Here is a 17,832-nt window from a genome sequence, read left to right on the forward strand (position 1 = left end):
TAAACTATAGAAGGTATCATATATAAAATTCATATTATAATTTGATTGATATACTTTATCACAGGGGGCTTCTCAAAGCTTTTTTTAGAGATTAAAAAGTATTAACTTTTATACTATACATACATGAACAATAAAGAATAATGAAATATGTGAATTTTGAAATACTAACAGATTTAAATTTATTCGTAGCAAACTGAAAAAAATAAGGTAATACATGCAACTTGGGATGGATGTCAAAAAAATAATGCAGACATATACGCTATGCTGTAAAACGTACAATGCAATCAATTTCAATGACATTACATGAAAGAAGGTAAACGAACTGGACAGTTGAGGGTTTTGACAATGCTGTGATGTCGCAGGATTGGACTCCATTAAGATCATTTGTACACACAATCAATAAAACGTATGTAAAATTATTAAAATATGATGGTTTTAATGCATGTCACAATTTAATGCTTAAAATAGTATTCTTGGGGGATATCATGAAGAATACTCGTGCTTAAAATTCCATTCTTGAGATCATGAAGATCAATTTATACATAAGAGATTTAATTGCAATTAACCGTCTTTGGCTACCAGCTTGTTTGCCCAGACTTTTTAAGCTGTTAAATATTAATGTAGAATGTATAATGAATTTTATCTTTTTTTTTTATATAATACCGAAAAACATGAATTTAACTAAATTAAATCAAAACAAATTATATTTCGGGCAAATTAAAAAAGTGCATATGTTACAGTGAAAACCTGAATTTAATAGATAAACGCGTTTTAATTAACAATGCTAAGGAGAACCCGAATTAACTAAGGAAAATGCGCTCTAATTGACAACGTTAAGGAAAACCCGTTTTATTCGTCTTTTTTTTTTTTTTTTTTTTTGTTAGACAATATTATTTGTATCTATCCAAAATTATTGCATTAAACTAAACTTATTATACTTATTAAGCTATTGTATTAAACAGTATTTGAGGAAAGAACCTATCATTGAAGAAGGAAAAATTACTTCATTATTTACTTTTTAATTGTGCTTTACTTACTTTTATTATTTCATAATCGACAAATCTAGATTCATACGGTTTTATATGGGAAAAAAAAAAAAAAACGAAAATAACTAGAGAAAACAGGTTCTCGTAGCATTGTCAGTTAGAAAGTGTTTTCCCCTAATTAATTCATGTTCTTCCTAGCGCTGTTAATTCCAGCACTAGCTCTGCAATAAGAATTCAAAACGTCAAGCTAAATATATATCGATAGTATAAAACTATTTAAAATGCGTAAACTTTAAAAAATTTTCCTCGGTGATTATTTCAGAAGTTAAATGTTAGCTGTAATATAATTTCAAAAATATTATAGGATTCAAAAATTTTATTAGAAATATGCTTTAAACTGAAATTTATTAATCAGGAAAAATAAACCGTATCGTTATGTCTTCATTCTAAACAATGGAAGGGAAAAAAAGCCAGAATAAAATATTGGTAAATACAATAAAATGGAATTGGATTACATTTACAAGAATTGGAAACATTGATGTAAAGTTTCCTTAGAAACATCCTTAAAACTTAATTAAATCCAGACAGAAAAATATTATAGTAACTAAAATCATATCATCGATTTTTTTTTTTTTTAATTTGGAAACGATGTAAAAATAATTCTGCGCAATAATATTTTCAGGAGTAATTGCGGGGAAGAAATCACGCTTAATGCTTGGTTAACATTTCAAAAAACATCTCACATAATCGCTCTTTCCACCTCCAAAGTATTTATACGCCAAATTTGGTAGCTCTCCATCAAACAGTCTGACCTATAGAGCGCCAACATGCATTCATTTTTATTATCAATACTAGTCACCTTTGTTGATCAGCTGTGTGGTTTATTAATTAGTTATATTTAATTTCAGTAAATTGTTTAGATACAACTTCATGTCCATAATTCCTTAAATTTATCAGATATTAAAGTCGTGTTATCTTAATTGTCATAGCATAGCATTATTAAAACGTAAAGTTGCGCGTTATCTGTCTTCCTAAATTTTGAGGTATTGTTAACTCCATTTTTTTTTATTCGTCAAGTAAATTAAACAGATTTAAATAGAATTCGTCTTATTTAGCTTTCGAAATGAAAGCAAATAACGTAATTAAATATTTAATGAAACTATTTGAATTTCAGGATAACAATGTAATCTTTATTTTAAAACTAGGCAAAAAAATAAATAAATAAATAAAATTAGCCAAAATTCAGTAAATATTTACATGACTGTCAATTAATAACATTAAAAAAATATTTTTTAATTTTTTAACAATTTGAAACGGCGTGAAATTTATTTTCGTAAAATATTTTTGGAAGTTAAAGCGGAAATATGAAAAATATAGAATAATTTTTGATTAATTTAAACTATGCATACTTATACCCTTCAAGATATATATATGAAAAATTTGGCAGTTGTAAGTCACATAGTCTGGCCTGTAATGCGATAAAATAAGCACTGTTTTAGCTTTATACTTAGTAAAAACAAATTTACAACAATATTTCTCATTGTTGCAGTAAAATTCCAACCAACCAATTCCAATTCCAACCAACTGTCAATACATATATTTGTTCCTCTTCCATTGATTAAAATTAAGGAATGGAAATTCTGATATTTTCCTACATTCTTTGGCGAAATCGTAACAAATCGCTTCTTTTAACCCTTTCTTTTAAGTGTGTGTGTGTGTGTCCGGAATATGGAAAAAGATATTCAGAAATACATCCGATAAGTTGAATGTTTATGCATGCAATTTCTCCTAATTTCTTTATCAGCATTTTTTTTTTTTTTTAAATTTATGTAACATGTTGTTAGGTATAAAATAGACACAACATTTTAATTGCTTAAGAATAAAAATATGAAATTGATGCTGGCGACTTCCATTGAGGTGTTTCATAATATGTATTGTTATGCCCAAATACTTGGCGCCATTAGGAAAATCTATTCACATAATGAACAAAAAAAGATCAAGGCGATATAATGATCTGCCTTGTCATAATTTGAAGTTTGAAAATACATTGTTAAAGGAGCACTGGATATCATATTATATATGTGGAGGATTCAAATGAAATAAAACTCTGCCACAAAAGCCAGTAAACAAATTGGCCGCCAAAGGCAGCTAGTGCATATATATTTTGGAGGGGCGGGGGTGCTGGTATTATATGATAACACAATTCTGAAATGTTTGAGGATGCAAACAAGCAAAATGCTGATTTCATACAATCGCAATTTATCTAGAAGATCTTAAAATTTAGTTTAGTTAGATCAATTATTCCTTTTTTGAAGCTACAAGTGAACAATTTAGAGACGGACCATGTAATTCTGGGCAGTGGTTAGATGATGAGAGATTTCAGCTGACATGTCCTTTTACGAGAATCTTAAGATAAAAGTTAAGAGATAAGATAAAAAGACTTAAAGATAAAAGGCTTGGAACAACAGATGATGCCCCTTCTTGTTATTTATTCTCCTAGCTTTAACTAAATATTTTCCCAGTTTTCTTAATCCCTATGTTCATTTTGTATAGTATACCATACATACAACTTTATAAAAATATACTACCACTATAAAATAATTTTAAACTTAGTTTATGTTTGTACCCCTAAATATGTATGTTTATTATAAAATACACATGCCTAACTGTTTGTTCTTACATATTTTTATATATACATAACTATATGCATTTTTTTTTTTTTTTTTTTTTTTTTTTTTTTGCTTTTTCTCAAAAAAGCAATCTTGCCACAATAAGGGTTAATAGTTAAAATAGTTTCATGCATTTAAATTGAATGAAATGTTCAATAAATATCTCTTTGATATGTATTATGTTATTTTTATTCTTGTTTAATCGTGCTAAATCTAAACGAATATGACATTGAAGTTATTTCAAGCCACACAGAATGCGCGTGTGTGCACGTGCCTTTTTTCTTAAATTTTTCAGATGCCAAGCCATATTAGTATCAATGTGGGGAGCTGCAGGCTACAAAATGATGAGTGTGTTTTGGCACTCTACAGTCCAAACCGTTTGACCTACAACGTCCCAAGATTGGCACCACTGGAGGTCGGGAGTATGCACCCACTAGAGGTCGGAAATGTGTACCTTGGAGCGATGTTTTTACATTTTTAATTAGAATTTTAATTAATTAAAAATTAAACGAAATTCTGGTGTTTTCCCGCTATAACTTACGAAATATTACAGGATGAAATAAATCTTTACAACATATTTGAGATCAAAAAAATCATCTTTTTAATGATACTAATGTTTTAATCAACAAATTAAATTTCTATTTTTAATAATTTTTTTAAAAGTATTTATTTTTGAATTTATATTAATTACAATTGAATCATTTCCACTTTAATTTAAAGTTAAAATTTTACAGAGCTGACAGAAAATTGGAGAGATACATAGTACATTATGGCTTAAAGCCTTTATAATACTATGAGTAAATTATATGACTATCGAAATTTGAAGCTTAAAAATGTTTTGATGATGAAGCAATTAAAGACAAATCAAATCAAATCAAATATTTGAGTGAAAATTTTAACAAGCATTATGATTGGAGAACCATCTGGTTACCAAAGGCAGCTAGTAATAAATAAAAAAATTCTCAATTATTCATACAAAATAACTTTTTTTAAGGAAAATCCTGATTTAAGTTAATAAGAGGTTTTAAAACTTTTTAAAAGTAAATAAGAGGAGTTCTTGCTATGACAAATAAGCATTTGTATAACTTTTTCCAATTTTCGCTTTTAACAAAAAATAAATAATTCTTAGCAAATGTCCATTAATTTGTAATTATTATTATATATTATTATTTTTGTTAATATCTGGTGGTTTTTTTTTTCTTTTTTTGCCTTAATATTTTTATTTTGAATATAACTGGGAGATGAAGCCTTCCACTATCCACAATTTAACCCTTCTAGTTTATCTATATCAGCTATTCACACAAGCTTTTTAAATCTTTCTTCTAAAGCTTCCAGTGAGATAACTCACTAAATGTAGAATGAACTGAGAACGAAAATGCATAGAAATAAGATTGTAAATAAGTTATAAATAAAATTGTTATGTTCTTATCAAATAAGAAAAAGTTTTATTAGTATTTGAGAAAACAGCTGGGAAATTTACGAAATATATGGATTCAGTTCAATTTATAGTGGATTCTTCATCCAATGTTCATTCTCGATAAATGTTTGTTTTTGCTTTTCAAAAATAATAAAAATATCCATACACCTATTGCACTTTTCTCATTTAATTTTTATAATCATTTTTTAAAAATAATTGAATTTTTAAATATTAATTCTTTTAAATCAACATTTGTTTAGAATTAGTATAGCAACCATCAAAGTTTGAACAATCTATTCATATATACAGTAAAATAAGGTATGGAAAATACAAAAAGATAATTTTATTCCTCATTAATGCAATAGCTTTTAATATAATCAACCTCATTCATATTCTATTCACAGCATGGTGTACCAAAATAAAACCAAATAAAAATGCTGCATTCAACAGTTTGTTTTTACTTAAAAGAGTTTTTTTTATTGTATTGAGAAAAATTCTAATAACCTAAGAGATCTGGTTCATTAGTGAAACTTTAATACAAGGCATAAAAAAAAAATATTCAAAACAAAATGCCTCCATTCTGAATGAATTCATTCATTTATTTCTATTTTTTATAAGAACTAAGGAAATGAATAGGTACAGAAAACAGAAGACATTATATACAAACTTATTATAGTTTAATATTATTTCTTTTTGGGCATTTCTTGAAACAGAATTTACTTTCATTTATGACAGCAAGTAAAGTATTAATCGTTTCTAATAAGATTAAATAATTCACCATCTTATCCCTAAATTTAAATACATTAATTAATAAATCAAAGTAGTCTATTGCCAGATAGCTAGCTACAAACATTTCTGCATGTTGAATCCATCTATAGCTATCAATCTATCAACAATTTTAGTATTAGATTTGAAATTAAAAATAAAATTACAGAGAGAAAAAAAGATGATTCAAGAGAAGCTACCATAAAATATTTCACAAAATTTGGTTTTGCACAAACAAATACATTGCTTTAACTGTCTAAATATTTTATCCATAAGTATTTGCAAATTTTAATTTTAAAAGTTATTTAAGTCAACTTTAAAATCAAACTTTATTAATAATCTTCCATTTTTACATATTCATTTTATATAAGCTAAATTCATTTTTTTCTTTGAGATGATTTGAAGACTTTCATTAATTTATTTTCATATAATCATAAAAGAAAAGTAAAACATTTCAGAAATTTTACCATTTAATTCAAGAAAAAAAAAGTTCAGCAACAAAAGAAAACAGGTTTACAACATTTAAAACAAATAAAAAATAGATATGGGTAGAAATTTATTGAAATGCAGTTCACATAGTTATTTCCAAACTTATATTGGCAGCAAAATATTCACATTTTTCATTATTTTGAAGCAAATATTATAAATTAAAACTCACAACCTTTGATAAATAGCATAACTCTCACAGCAATTCAATAGAAAAATTAAATTAAGATTTTAAAAAATTGTGTTTTTAGAAAAACACTGTTTAAAGCCAGAAGATTAAACAGAAGGTTTAAAAGTTTAAAGTCATAAATAACTGATAGCAAACCATAGGTATATTAAACTAAAAATATGACTACAAATATCATAAATATGTCTGAAAGGTGTGTGTGTGTGTGTGTGAAATAGCACCATTCAGTCTCACTAATTCCAATTTTGCTAATTCCAGAATTCCACTAATTCCAGATATAATTATATCATATTGATAATTAACTAGAATATATTTAGAATTTTTTTTAATTTATTAAATAAAAAGGCAGAAAACCTTCTTAGTCTTCCCCATCTTTCTTTAATAAATATTATTATGTCTAAATTTTTGTCCAATCACTAGCTGAACAGTTAAAAGCTTTAGAAGTGTATGTTTCATTCATTGCTCTGGAGAATCTCACTTCAACACATATATAAATTTAATCCTTGTGAGATAAAATAAATACAATAAATAATCATTAATCATTTCCAAAGAAAATTTTTTGAATTGATTTTCCAAATTTTTAATATTTATATATCACTGGAAAATTTTTCTTATAGAAATATAAAAACGAAGGCAAATAATGCCACTTTAAAAGAAATCTAAGAAAACTTAAGAGAAATATAAAATGTGCACCTCACTTTTTGCAATAAAATACACAATAGAAGATAATTATATTATGGATACATTAATTGTGATTTCATACACAAATATTTTAAATTTTAACTAGTATACAATATTTTACATAAAGCAAATGTTTCCAGATAATGTTTCAAAAGAAATAATTTGTGTTATTATATGTGACATCCTGGGCATAATTCTTTTGCCCATTGTCATACTCAGAGAATTAGTAAAATAAATGTAGACTATGGACTGACTTTTTTTTTATCTGCTATATCATATTTAGTTTTAAAAAACGTCATTAACATAATAATAATAGCTAGACTACTTATATTCACTTAGGTCTCTTGATGCTATTGCTGTGTTACAGAGTAAAATTCATTTGTCTATCTTCCACTAGTTATTATTAAAATCTTTTTTAATATTCTTCCTCTAATAAAGAATTTACAAGCACTGTATGACTGAATTAAAAAAAAAAAACTCTGAATTTTGCATTTTGTAGCATTTATAAACTTTTCTATAAAATCAAAGAAATTCAGTTTACAATCCTAAAATATAAAACATGATTCATAAAACCTTCATTCATCATTCCTTAAATTACTTATAAGACACTTACTTCAGTGGTTGAAACATCTGCCAGAAGTCTCCTGCCCTTGTGACCTAATGGCAGTGTAATACTATTTGTTTTAATGACAGCAATCACAACATTATCATCATAAATATTACGCATGGTGCTTTTAACCTGAAAAAAAATAATATCAATACAGTCAAAATAATAATGATATATACATAAAAATTAAAATGAAATATATGATCGTAAATGTCAAGTTATCATGTGAGAACATTATTATTTTTTAAGTCTTAGTTAATTTAAGTCATTAACAAGTTTAAACCAATTTGAAACAATCACGAGACTTCTCTATTGGTCTCTCTCTCTCTCTCTCTCTCTCTCTCTCTCTCTCTCTCTATATATATATATATATATATATATATATATATATATATATATATATATTCATAATTTTTTTAAATTTTCAATTTCTCTAGCTGGCAAACAAATTTTGGAGCTCGATTGACTTTGAGATGAAATAACAGCTATGATGGCATAGTTCTAAATGGTCTAACCATTTAGAAACACATCTGCTGTCAAAGAAGCATACATAATAATTATGCAGTACTGGTAAAAGCAGGTAAAAAAATATATGTGATTAAAAGATGATGATGAAAATTGCCATTTATGCTTTATTCATTGCCTATGCGATTTCGAGCTTCAGTATTCATTGCCTACACTATTCAAGCTTCAAGGCCCCCTAACCAAAACAACATCATGTTCTCACATGATAATAAATAAATATATATAAAGATATCAAGTTTTTACATTCATTAACTTTTTATTTACATGTTCAATATCATCAAAAACATTGAGGAATCCTTCATTCTATATGCATGTTTCCAAACTAATTTTAACCACTGTATATAAATTCATAACTAATGAATTCAAAATTTTTGAATTTGTTTAAATAGTCAAATACATTAAAACTATTTTTCCTTTTTTTATAATAAATATTCACAATATTTTACTTTTCCCCCTCTTTATTAAATAGCATTAGAACAGGAATAATTATCATAAACAAAGATTATATATGTTTTGCAACTATTTAAAGAACTTTTTAGCAGTGATGTGGATAGTATTGGGTCATGAAAAAAATGTCTCTTTCTTCCAATTCTTTTAACATGTTCAAAAATAAGAATCTTCATTGAAATCACTTCAGATAAACAAGGAATACTTGGGAAGGTGAGAAAAATTTTTAAATCACCTCTGAATACTGAATTGAATATTATTAAATTAGTACCTCCAGGTCATAAAAACATAAAATAGAAATCAAATTACTTTAAGATAAATCATGTATTCTAAAAATTTAACAAATACACGGTTCAGTAGAAAAGGTTACTCTTCTATTCATCTAAGACTATCTTGAAATAATAATATATTATTTGTCAATGGATTCTAAAACCCTCCATGTATTTGTGAATGTGTTAGGATGAGTTTAATTTGACAAAATAGGGGTGAGAAGAAAGATGAAAGGAGGATATTTGCATCTATAATAATAAAGCTCAATGTGTGTGTGTGTGTGTGTGTTGGCATTCTACAGGCCAGATCGTTTGACCTACAGCTACCAAATTTTGTGCATGAATACCTTGGAGGTCAGGAATGTGCACCTGGGATTTTTTTTTTTGAATTCGTAATTATTAATTAAAAAACTAACTTTCCCACCAAAAAAATCTTCATTTCCCAATGCCAAATGAGTAAGGCTTCAGTTTTTTCCCCCACGCTAATGAGGTTAGGCTTAACATTTTTTGACTGATTATTTCAAACTATTTTGTTTATTTTCTTAATATTTGATGCATTTAAAATGAAACATTGCTATTAATTGTTCTTTCAGATTCATTCTAAAGTACTTTTGAATTAAAATAAAACAGATTAAAGGAAATTAAAAATTTCTTATCTGCGTAGCGTTACCCCAACTGGTTTAGAAAACTCACGAATTTGTGTTACCATAACTGGCGTTGAAAATTCACACATGCGCATTGCGTTCTGATTGTAGACAACTATTTTCAACATATACGGACTTGATTTAAGTTGTTTTTAGGTGAGTTGTATGGTTTGGTAATTAAATTGTATTTATGCTAGTTATATATTTTTTGTATATGCTTATAGTTTTAAGTACATAATTTTTCAACCTGTTTTCAAACATTATTTTAAACAATTCTGTTTATTTTCTTAGTGTTTGATGCATTTAAAACTAAACATTGTTAATTAATCGATCTGCTCATGATGAATCTGAGAAAATATCGTTGACAAATTCTTGAGATATTACATAAATTAAGAAAGATATTCTTTAGTGCCCATAAATTTTAAACACTCAGTGACTCTGTTTTCAGTAATCATATTATTAAAAAAAATGCTATGTTTCAGTAAAAAATATTATTGCATTAATTGCAGATTAATCATTTCCACTTTAATTTAAAGCATGAATTTTACAGAAGCTGACAGAAAATTAGAGAGATACATATTATGTTTTGACTGAAGGCCTTAATAATATTATGAGTAAATTATATATCAAAATTTGAAGTTTTAAAATATTTTGATGAAGACGCTATTAAAGTAGGAATTACATAAAATATTTAATTATTAAAATTTTAACAAGCATTAAAATTGGCAAACCGGCTGGTCGCCAAAGGCGGCTAGTTTAACATTAAAGTAAATTCCGGAAATGCGCACATCCTTCCACATCTCACCCTTTATTAAGATAAAATCGTCAAAAAGTGGTTGTCTTACGATACTGAAACAAACAGTAAGATAATTTTCTTTTGCTGTTTGAAAATAGCACATTCTTATAATAGAAAGTTTTTATGTATGTGAAGTCCAGATGAATCTATTACACTTACAATTAAAAAGGTTTGCATATAACCTGGTTTACACCTGGATGTTAGAATTTTAAAACTATTTCTTCAACAGCAAAAGACAGGTTTCACTTTCCAAATTTTTGTATAAAATAAAAATTCAAAGGTTTCCTGCTATGTAAAGAATAAGCTTTTTTTCAGACAGTTGTTTTAAATATGCATGCTTATAATATTTATCATGATTGTCTTATTAAATCTTCTGTTATGTTATAAATTTTATACAAATGCTGTAACACCAATTATACATATCTTACATTTATCAGAAATTTTAAAAAAATAATGATCTTACATCACCAATTATCTGTCTCAATAACCTCAAAGCCTCTCTAAACTGGAAAGAATCCTGACCATAGTATGTAACAATAGGTTCCAAGCCAGTGATCTTAAACCAATAAATATCAGGTGTTCCATCACGAATCTCAGATTTATGAGCTGAAATCTACAAATAAAATATATTAATACCAATAAACATAAAAAGCTAGGCAAAAATTTGAAATTATATTGAAACAAATTTCATGCAAAGAAATACTTTTTTAAAAGCTTGCTTAAAAAATGTGAATCTAATATAATAAGATAATAAATACAGAGTAAAGGATTTCATTAGTAAAATAAACATCAGTGGAAACAAATACTTATTATAACATCTTGCTTAAAAGTGAAATTTTCAAACTTCAAATTGGTAAAAATTTACATGCACAAATATATATTTATATGTATAAATAAATATCACATAACATAGAAAGTTTCTTTATTGGCTTAGGAACATTTTTTTTTTTTAATTTATAGTCCGGAAATAAATTTGCTCCTTTGAGAGCATATTAAAACAATTTAAACCATCATTGTATACTTTTAATATATTTCTTTATTTCTACTAATGTTTACAAAAAAATTAATTTATGTGAGTATGGCATAAAAAATTTATGAAGAAATACATGAAATATTTGGTTTATATGATTGATGGTATTCAGAGGTGTTACTTCTAAAAAATATGAAGGATGAATCCAAGGTGGCATTCGAATATTCAGATTTTATTTCTAATAGAAGATTATAATGATAAAGCACACCTCTCAGAAAAAGAATTGTCCAATATTCATCAATCATTACAGTTACATAAAAAAAAAATGTATGCAAATTTCAAATAAAGATAGGAGTATAAAAGAGAGCCAAAAATAATAGTAACCAAAACATAGTAAATAGAAAGAAATAGACTTATTTAATGCAATGTAATTCTGATAATGAAGTATTAATTTGGTACTTTATAGGGGAAGTGCAATATTAATTGAATCAGAGAAATGATTTGAGCTAGTTATAATAAAAAGAAAGAATTGGATGACATTTAAACAGGTTACAGAATTGATTTATTCACATAAGTATTTTTATAACATACATTTAAAGGAGTTAATACAGAATTATCATATGGGAGTAATAAATAATTATAATAAATGTATTAATTATAATAAATTACACCAGAAGTCACTCCAATTCCACATTATTTAAATATGGAACTGTGAAAGTTTTAAAGATAATTGTGATAGATAATAAAAATAAATAATTAAACAAATCAACAAAAAAGACACATCTTTAAAAAAGATTTAAGTAAAATAATAAAATAAACATTTAATTATTTCACTTTCTAATTATCAGTTTACACTAAAATTAAAGAAGAATTCTACATATCAATTATGAGATAAATGAGTGCCATTAATTACTGTTAAAAAAACTAAAGCTATTAATGCACAAATGTTCATCAAGTTTTCATGTAGGTGAATATAATTCAAATATTTCCCTTGTAGTTTTACAACTGATTAAACTTTTTTTTTTTTTTTTCAATTTCTCTTCATTGGTCTTTCAACTTTTCCTAAAGCACAAATTTAAGATTTTGCAGACTTTTTTTTTTTTTCTTCTATACACTTAAAATTACTAACAAATCAAATTTCAATGGAAAATCTATCACAAAGGAGAGTGTTACACATTCTTAAATCTTCAAATTGTATTATAATAACAGGAAAAATATTATTTAAAAAACTGGTAAAAAAGAGCACTACATCTAAGAAGGAAAAAAACTACAACATCTATGAGCAATATAGAAAGTTAATTGCAATACACTATGTATAAATATTATACCTACAGCTTTCAGAAATTCCTTCATAGTTGCTAGTTCTGTCAGCAACTTTACATCACTGGGCAATGAGATGTTGAAGGTTGAATCCTTTACTAATTGCCCCAATTCAGGATCATCCAAAGCCAACTGAAGTCGCTTTTTTGGATCAGCAGGAACAGATTTTAACAAAACTGGCTGAGCAATTTTGGAATCATGGAGCTATGAAATTAAAAAAAATTACTTAATAAGTTACAAATATTAGAAAGTTGCATCATTAATAGCTAAGTCTATTTTCGAATTTAACAAATAAATAACAAAATAAATGTTTTCATGAAGCCTTTATTATTATTTTTTATTTTATTTTAAATGAACTTAAACTTATTTTAATTAAAATATTAATATCTCTTAATATTAATATTTTGTAAGTTTTTTTTTTTTTTTTTTTTTTTTTTTTGTCATATGCAAAAGCAATTATTGTAAATTTCTCTAACTTCATCTACTCTAATCACCATTTATATATATAACAGAAGAAATTGTACAATTTTAATCATTTAATTTTTTTAAAAAACGGCTGATCTTTATTATTAAATTACTAATCAATATTAATAATTTAATATAATGGAAAGTGTTGATTTAATAAAAAGTTTGATATTTCATTTTTCTTAATATTATTTTAATTTGACCTAATTTTTATCAACAAAATAATAACTAGTTACATTCAATTTCAAAAAACACATATCATAGACATAAATCTTAAAATACATTAACATAAATCTCAAATGCATCGGCATTAAGATAATAAGAAGGCATTTTCATTATTTTATACAATGTTTAAATTATCATATCAATTTTATCAGAATAGTTGAAGCCAATTGTTAGTCAGTAACTCCACAAAAATTAAAGGCATAAATGCATTCAAAATTCTGCAGTAAATCCAAATTAGATATCACTTAACCAAACTAAATTTCAGATGTATTCATATATTTACTAAATCAAATAAAAGTATATAATGCTTATTTCAGTTAACCTTTGATATCTGAATATCCAATTAGAATTGCATATTATAAAAATATGTTTTATATTATATATATATATATATATATTTAAAACATTCATTTAAAGTATGCATTTTTCTTTTTTGCTACGTATATTTTGGTAAATGATTACTAAAAGAAATATAATTTAAAAACAAAACAGGAAAAAATTAGAAAAGGTGAATATCTTTAAAATGTAAAATTCATTTTACCTCATCACTCAAATGCATATGTAGCATAATGGGGCTCTTTCCAAAATATCTTTCATTGGTACGATGAGCAGTTAGATCATATTGATTATCCATATCTCCAAGCTAAACCACAGAAAAATATTAAATATTACTTAATATATAATATTAATATTAAATATTATTTTAGTTAATAAATTTTTGCACTTAAAAATTTTAAATTGTTCATTAACAATTACTTCTAATTACACATACATCACAAAATATTTTAATATTTCCAGAACAAACAACATTATGAAATTATGAACATAATTAAATATTTTTTTTTTAGTGTTTGTTTGTGAAAAAATTGTGAAAGAATTTAACTCGTTAAAAATATTTCAATCAGTGTTTTTACTAGATATTACTATTTAGCAAAGACTTCAGATTCAAAATTCTCATATCATTTCATATTAATTAGAATCTCAATTTATTTGCAAATAACTTCTTTACATGCTAAAAAAATAAGGATAAAAGAGCTTTTAAAAATGAATTTACTTTTTCTGTTATTCAACCTATTTCTACTTTAAAATACATCATATAATATTTTAGTGTTCATACCTCAATAAATTATTTCAGAACATCACAGGAATCATACTTACATTTTCAAGAATAAACTTGTTTCCCTCCAAAGGTAAATCTACTTTGCTGTCAAATCCCCATATTTCAATTATTGCAAGGGCTTCAGGTCTTTTCCAAGGAGAAACTTCCACCATGCTATTCCAATCCACATTCTATTTTTTAAAAGAAAATCATCAAAAATTATTATCATTGTTAATACCATTCAAAAGAAATATTTAAATATGAACAGAAATGATTACTCAATGAGTACAACTATTTCAATTCAATGTAACTAAAAAAATAAAGTCAATCAGTTACTTATTTTATGATACCTATTATTGCATTTATTTTAAATCCAATATGTGCACATATATAGTATATAAAGTATTCCTCTTTTCAGAATGTATTCAACTTTAGTCAGAATTTTAAAGCTTCTAAAATAAAATTATGAACACTAAAAATATCATACACATATTTATTTCCTTTTTTCATATACCATTAATAAATACCTTATTATATTTGTAATTATTAACAGTTTACAATGTAGTTATTATAATTATATAATATGTTTATTCCAATAAATTCAATATTAAGTATAAACTCATAAACAATTTGTTAAGATGTTACAGAAATTGTACTTTAAAAAATACAGACAGCAAAAAACATTTTTATAAGTCCCATTTCAAACTGTGAAATTAATGGATTGAAAATCTATACTGATTAATTGAGATATTAATCATCAATTCTTTGATTAATGCAACTTTAATCTATCTACCATAGATTTAATTCCTTACTTTATATTAGATCAGAATTCATTATTTTATACGATAATCAGAATCACATTTATACAAGTAAATTTGAATATAACAAAAATATACAGTTCTACACAACATTTGATTATTTTGAAAGCAGAGCCAATAGTGATTTTTTTTTTTTTTTTTTGTATTATAAATAAACTTTTATAATTGAAATTATTAGAAGATTCATTCTACACCTACCCAATCCCTTTTTCACAAAGCAATTACTTAATGGCTTAGTCAATTTAACTTTATATTGCCTAAAAAATTAGGCGATGTAAAGCTACAAAATCAAAAATAATATATTTAGTACAATTTGCATACTGATTTTCAAGTATGATAAAATTAAGAAATTCTAAATATATTTATATTACATTACTTTTAAATAAATTTCGATTTGAATTACTTTAAATGCAGATAAAAAATTTGAAATAAGCTAGTGTAATGTATTTCATACAAATTTGGTTTATCTTATAATAGAAAGATATATTGAGAACTATGCCCTATTATAAATTTTACATTGAGCATAAAGGCAATTTAAATTTTCCTTTATTTTGTTAGTTGAATGAATATATATTGATTTGTATTTTACAGTTAATAAAGAAATATGATATATAAGTACAAAAAAATTGAAAAAGCAGATATTTATATTAAAAACATTTCTCTATCAGCATAAAAGATGCACATGAAGATTCAGTTTAATGAATATTTTTGATAAAAGGCATATCAAGAGAATTATATATTTAATAAATTTTAAATATGTAGTTTAAAAATATATAAGGAAACAACATACGCTTCTGATGGTATATCCAAGCATAGATGAAAGTATATCTCCTAAGTAACTTGATCGAACAGGCTCACTAGAAACGAATCTAATAGATCCAGGTGCATAATTTATTACTACTTCCTCAACAGCTCCAGAATAACAGAATAAACCTAATGAAAGATAAAAGAATAAATACCAATTATTTCTAGCAAAAAAATTAAATCAATTTAAAATAAATATAAATAAATTTTGTAACATAACTACCAAGTACACCTTTTGAAGCTATCTGAAATATATATAATAGCAATAATATTCATGAATAAATGTATTGATAATAAGAATCAAAGCAAATGCAACCAAGTATGAAAAGGTTAATCATAAAAATGCAAGAATAAATTACAGTAATCACAGAAATTTGGAATGAAAACTGGAATCACATATTTGATAAACGTGTGGTTATAAATGTCAATGAATGGTTTAAACAGTCACTTTTAAGCAAAACTGAAGTCATCTGAAACTGATTTTTAAAAAGAACTTCTCATTTTGAGCACTAAGAAGATGGATAAAATCATATATTTTTACTATGATTAGATGCCGATGAGAATATAAAAAGCTTTGAACATAAGATAAAATTTTGTATCTGAAGATTCTGACCTTCAGTTTCATTCTATATTTTAAAAAGCAAGCCAATATATTAATGACATTTTGCAATATATTAATCGCAGATCAAACACATCATCCATAACAAATATATTAATGCAAATATTAAAAACATGGAAATTATATGCTGATTTGATTTCCATTTAAAAATATTAATACCCCATGCCCCACCCATTCACAGTCTTAATGAAATATAATTAAGAAAAAATATTTTAAACAGAACAAGAGCAAATCATTGCTACAAAAACATTAAGAAAAAATGTATTTCGTAAATAAAATTTATTTACTGAATGAAAAAAGAATGAAAAGTGAATATGATTTCAAAAGCAATGTTTGAAAATTTTTAACAATGTAATTTAGCATATAGCATATTTTTCAATAGTTAATTTTTTAAACTATATTTTCTTATCACAATATATTTTTATAATTCAAATTCTAGAAAAATAAACTATTACACTTATGATAACATAAAATTTTATGTTAATCTGAAATCTATTAACGAACCTTGTTCGCATAAAAATATATATGACTGCTAATAGTTTCTATAACTTATTTGGAATATTTTTCAAAAATAATAATTACCTATTAATAAAACTAAAAGATGAAAAAAACTTGAAAATACCGAAAACGCCATGTTTACAACCTATTCTCGTGACTAGTGATGGTAGTGTTGCCAGATTTCAACTCCTGTTATTAGTTTCGATTTTAAAATTAGTGCACTAATGTGTTAAACTAATGTTTATTGGTATAGCGCTGGCATAAAAGATTGTCATTTGTTTTTTTACAAATCTTAGAAAAAAAACAATTGGGCGAAGTTATTCATATCCAAATATAAATTTTTTTTTTCAAACAGCTGACATCTTGGCAGTAATATTTGTAATTTTCAGACAAATCTTACTTTTGGATGCAATATTTTAATCTTTTTCTAGAATTTATTTCATTAGAAAATAAACAATCCTTAATAGTTTGCAACTTTTATTTCTAAACATCTAGAAGTTGTAAAATAAACAACTTTCAACTCCTAAGTTCTCTT

The 17,832-nt window shown here is 25.2% G+C and overlaps 1 protein-coding gene across 1 annotated transcript in view; it reads right to left on the bottom strand.

Moving 5' to 3' along the window:
- The window catches only part of LOC129980932 (renin receptor-like), a 35,070-nt gene extending 17,570 nt beyond the window's left edge, over positions 1-17,500 (bottom strand). Inside the window, exons 1-7 of the mRNA XM_056091436.1 lie at positions 17,382-17,500; positions 16,167-16,309; positions 14,618-14,749; positions 14,001-14,102; positions 12,782-12,973; positions 10,943-11,092; positions 7,805-7,930 (exon numbers count right to left, since the gene is read on the bottom strand). Coding sequence (XP_055947411.1) covers positions 7,805-7,930; positions 10,943-11,092; positions 12,782-12,973; positions 14,001-14,102; positions 14,618-14,749; positions 16,167-16,309; positions 17,382-17,433 — 897 coding nt within the window. The 5' untranslated portion in view covers positions 17,434-17,500. The remainder of the gene's footprint in view (positions 1-7,804; positions 7,931-10,942; positions 11,093-12,781; positions 12,974-14,000; positions 14,103-14,617; positions 14,750-16,166; positions 16,310-17,381) is intronic.
- Between the last annotated feature and the right edge of the window lie 332 nt (positions 17,501-17,832).

The sequence above is a fragment of the Argiope bruennichi genome, chromosome 1, assembly GCF_947563725.1.
Source record: "Argiope bruennichi chromosome 1, qqArgBrue1.1, whole genome shotgun sequence".
Taxonomy (NCBI): domain Eukaryota; kingdom Metazoa; phylum Arthropoda; class Arachnida; order Araneae; family Araneidae; genus Argiope; species Argiope bruennichi.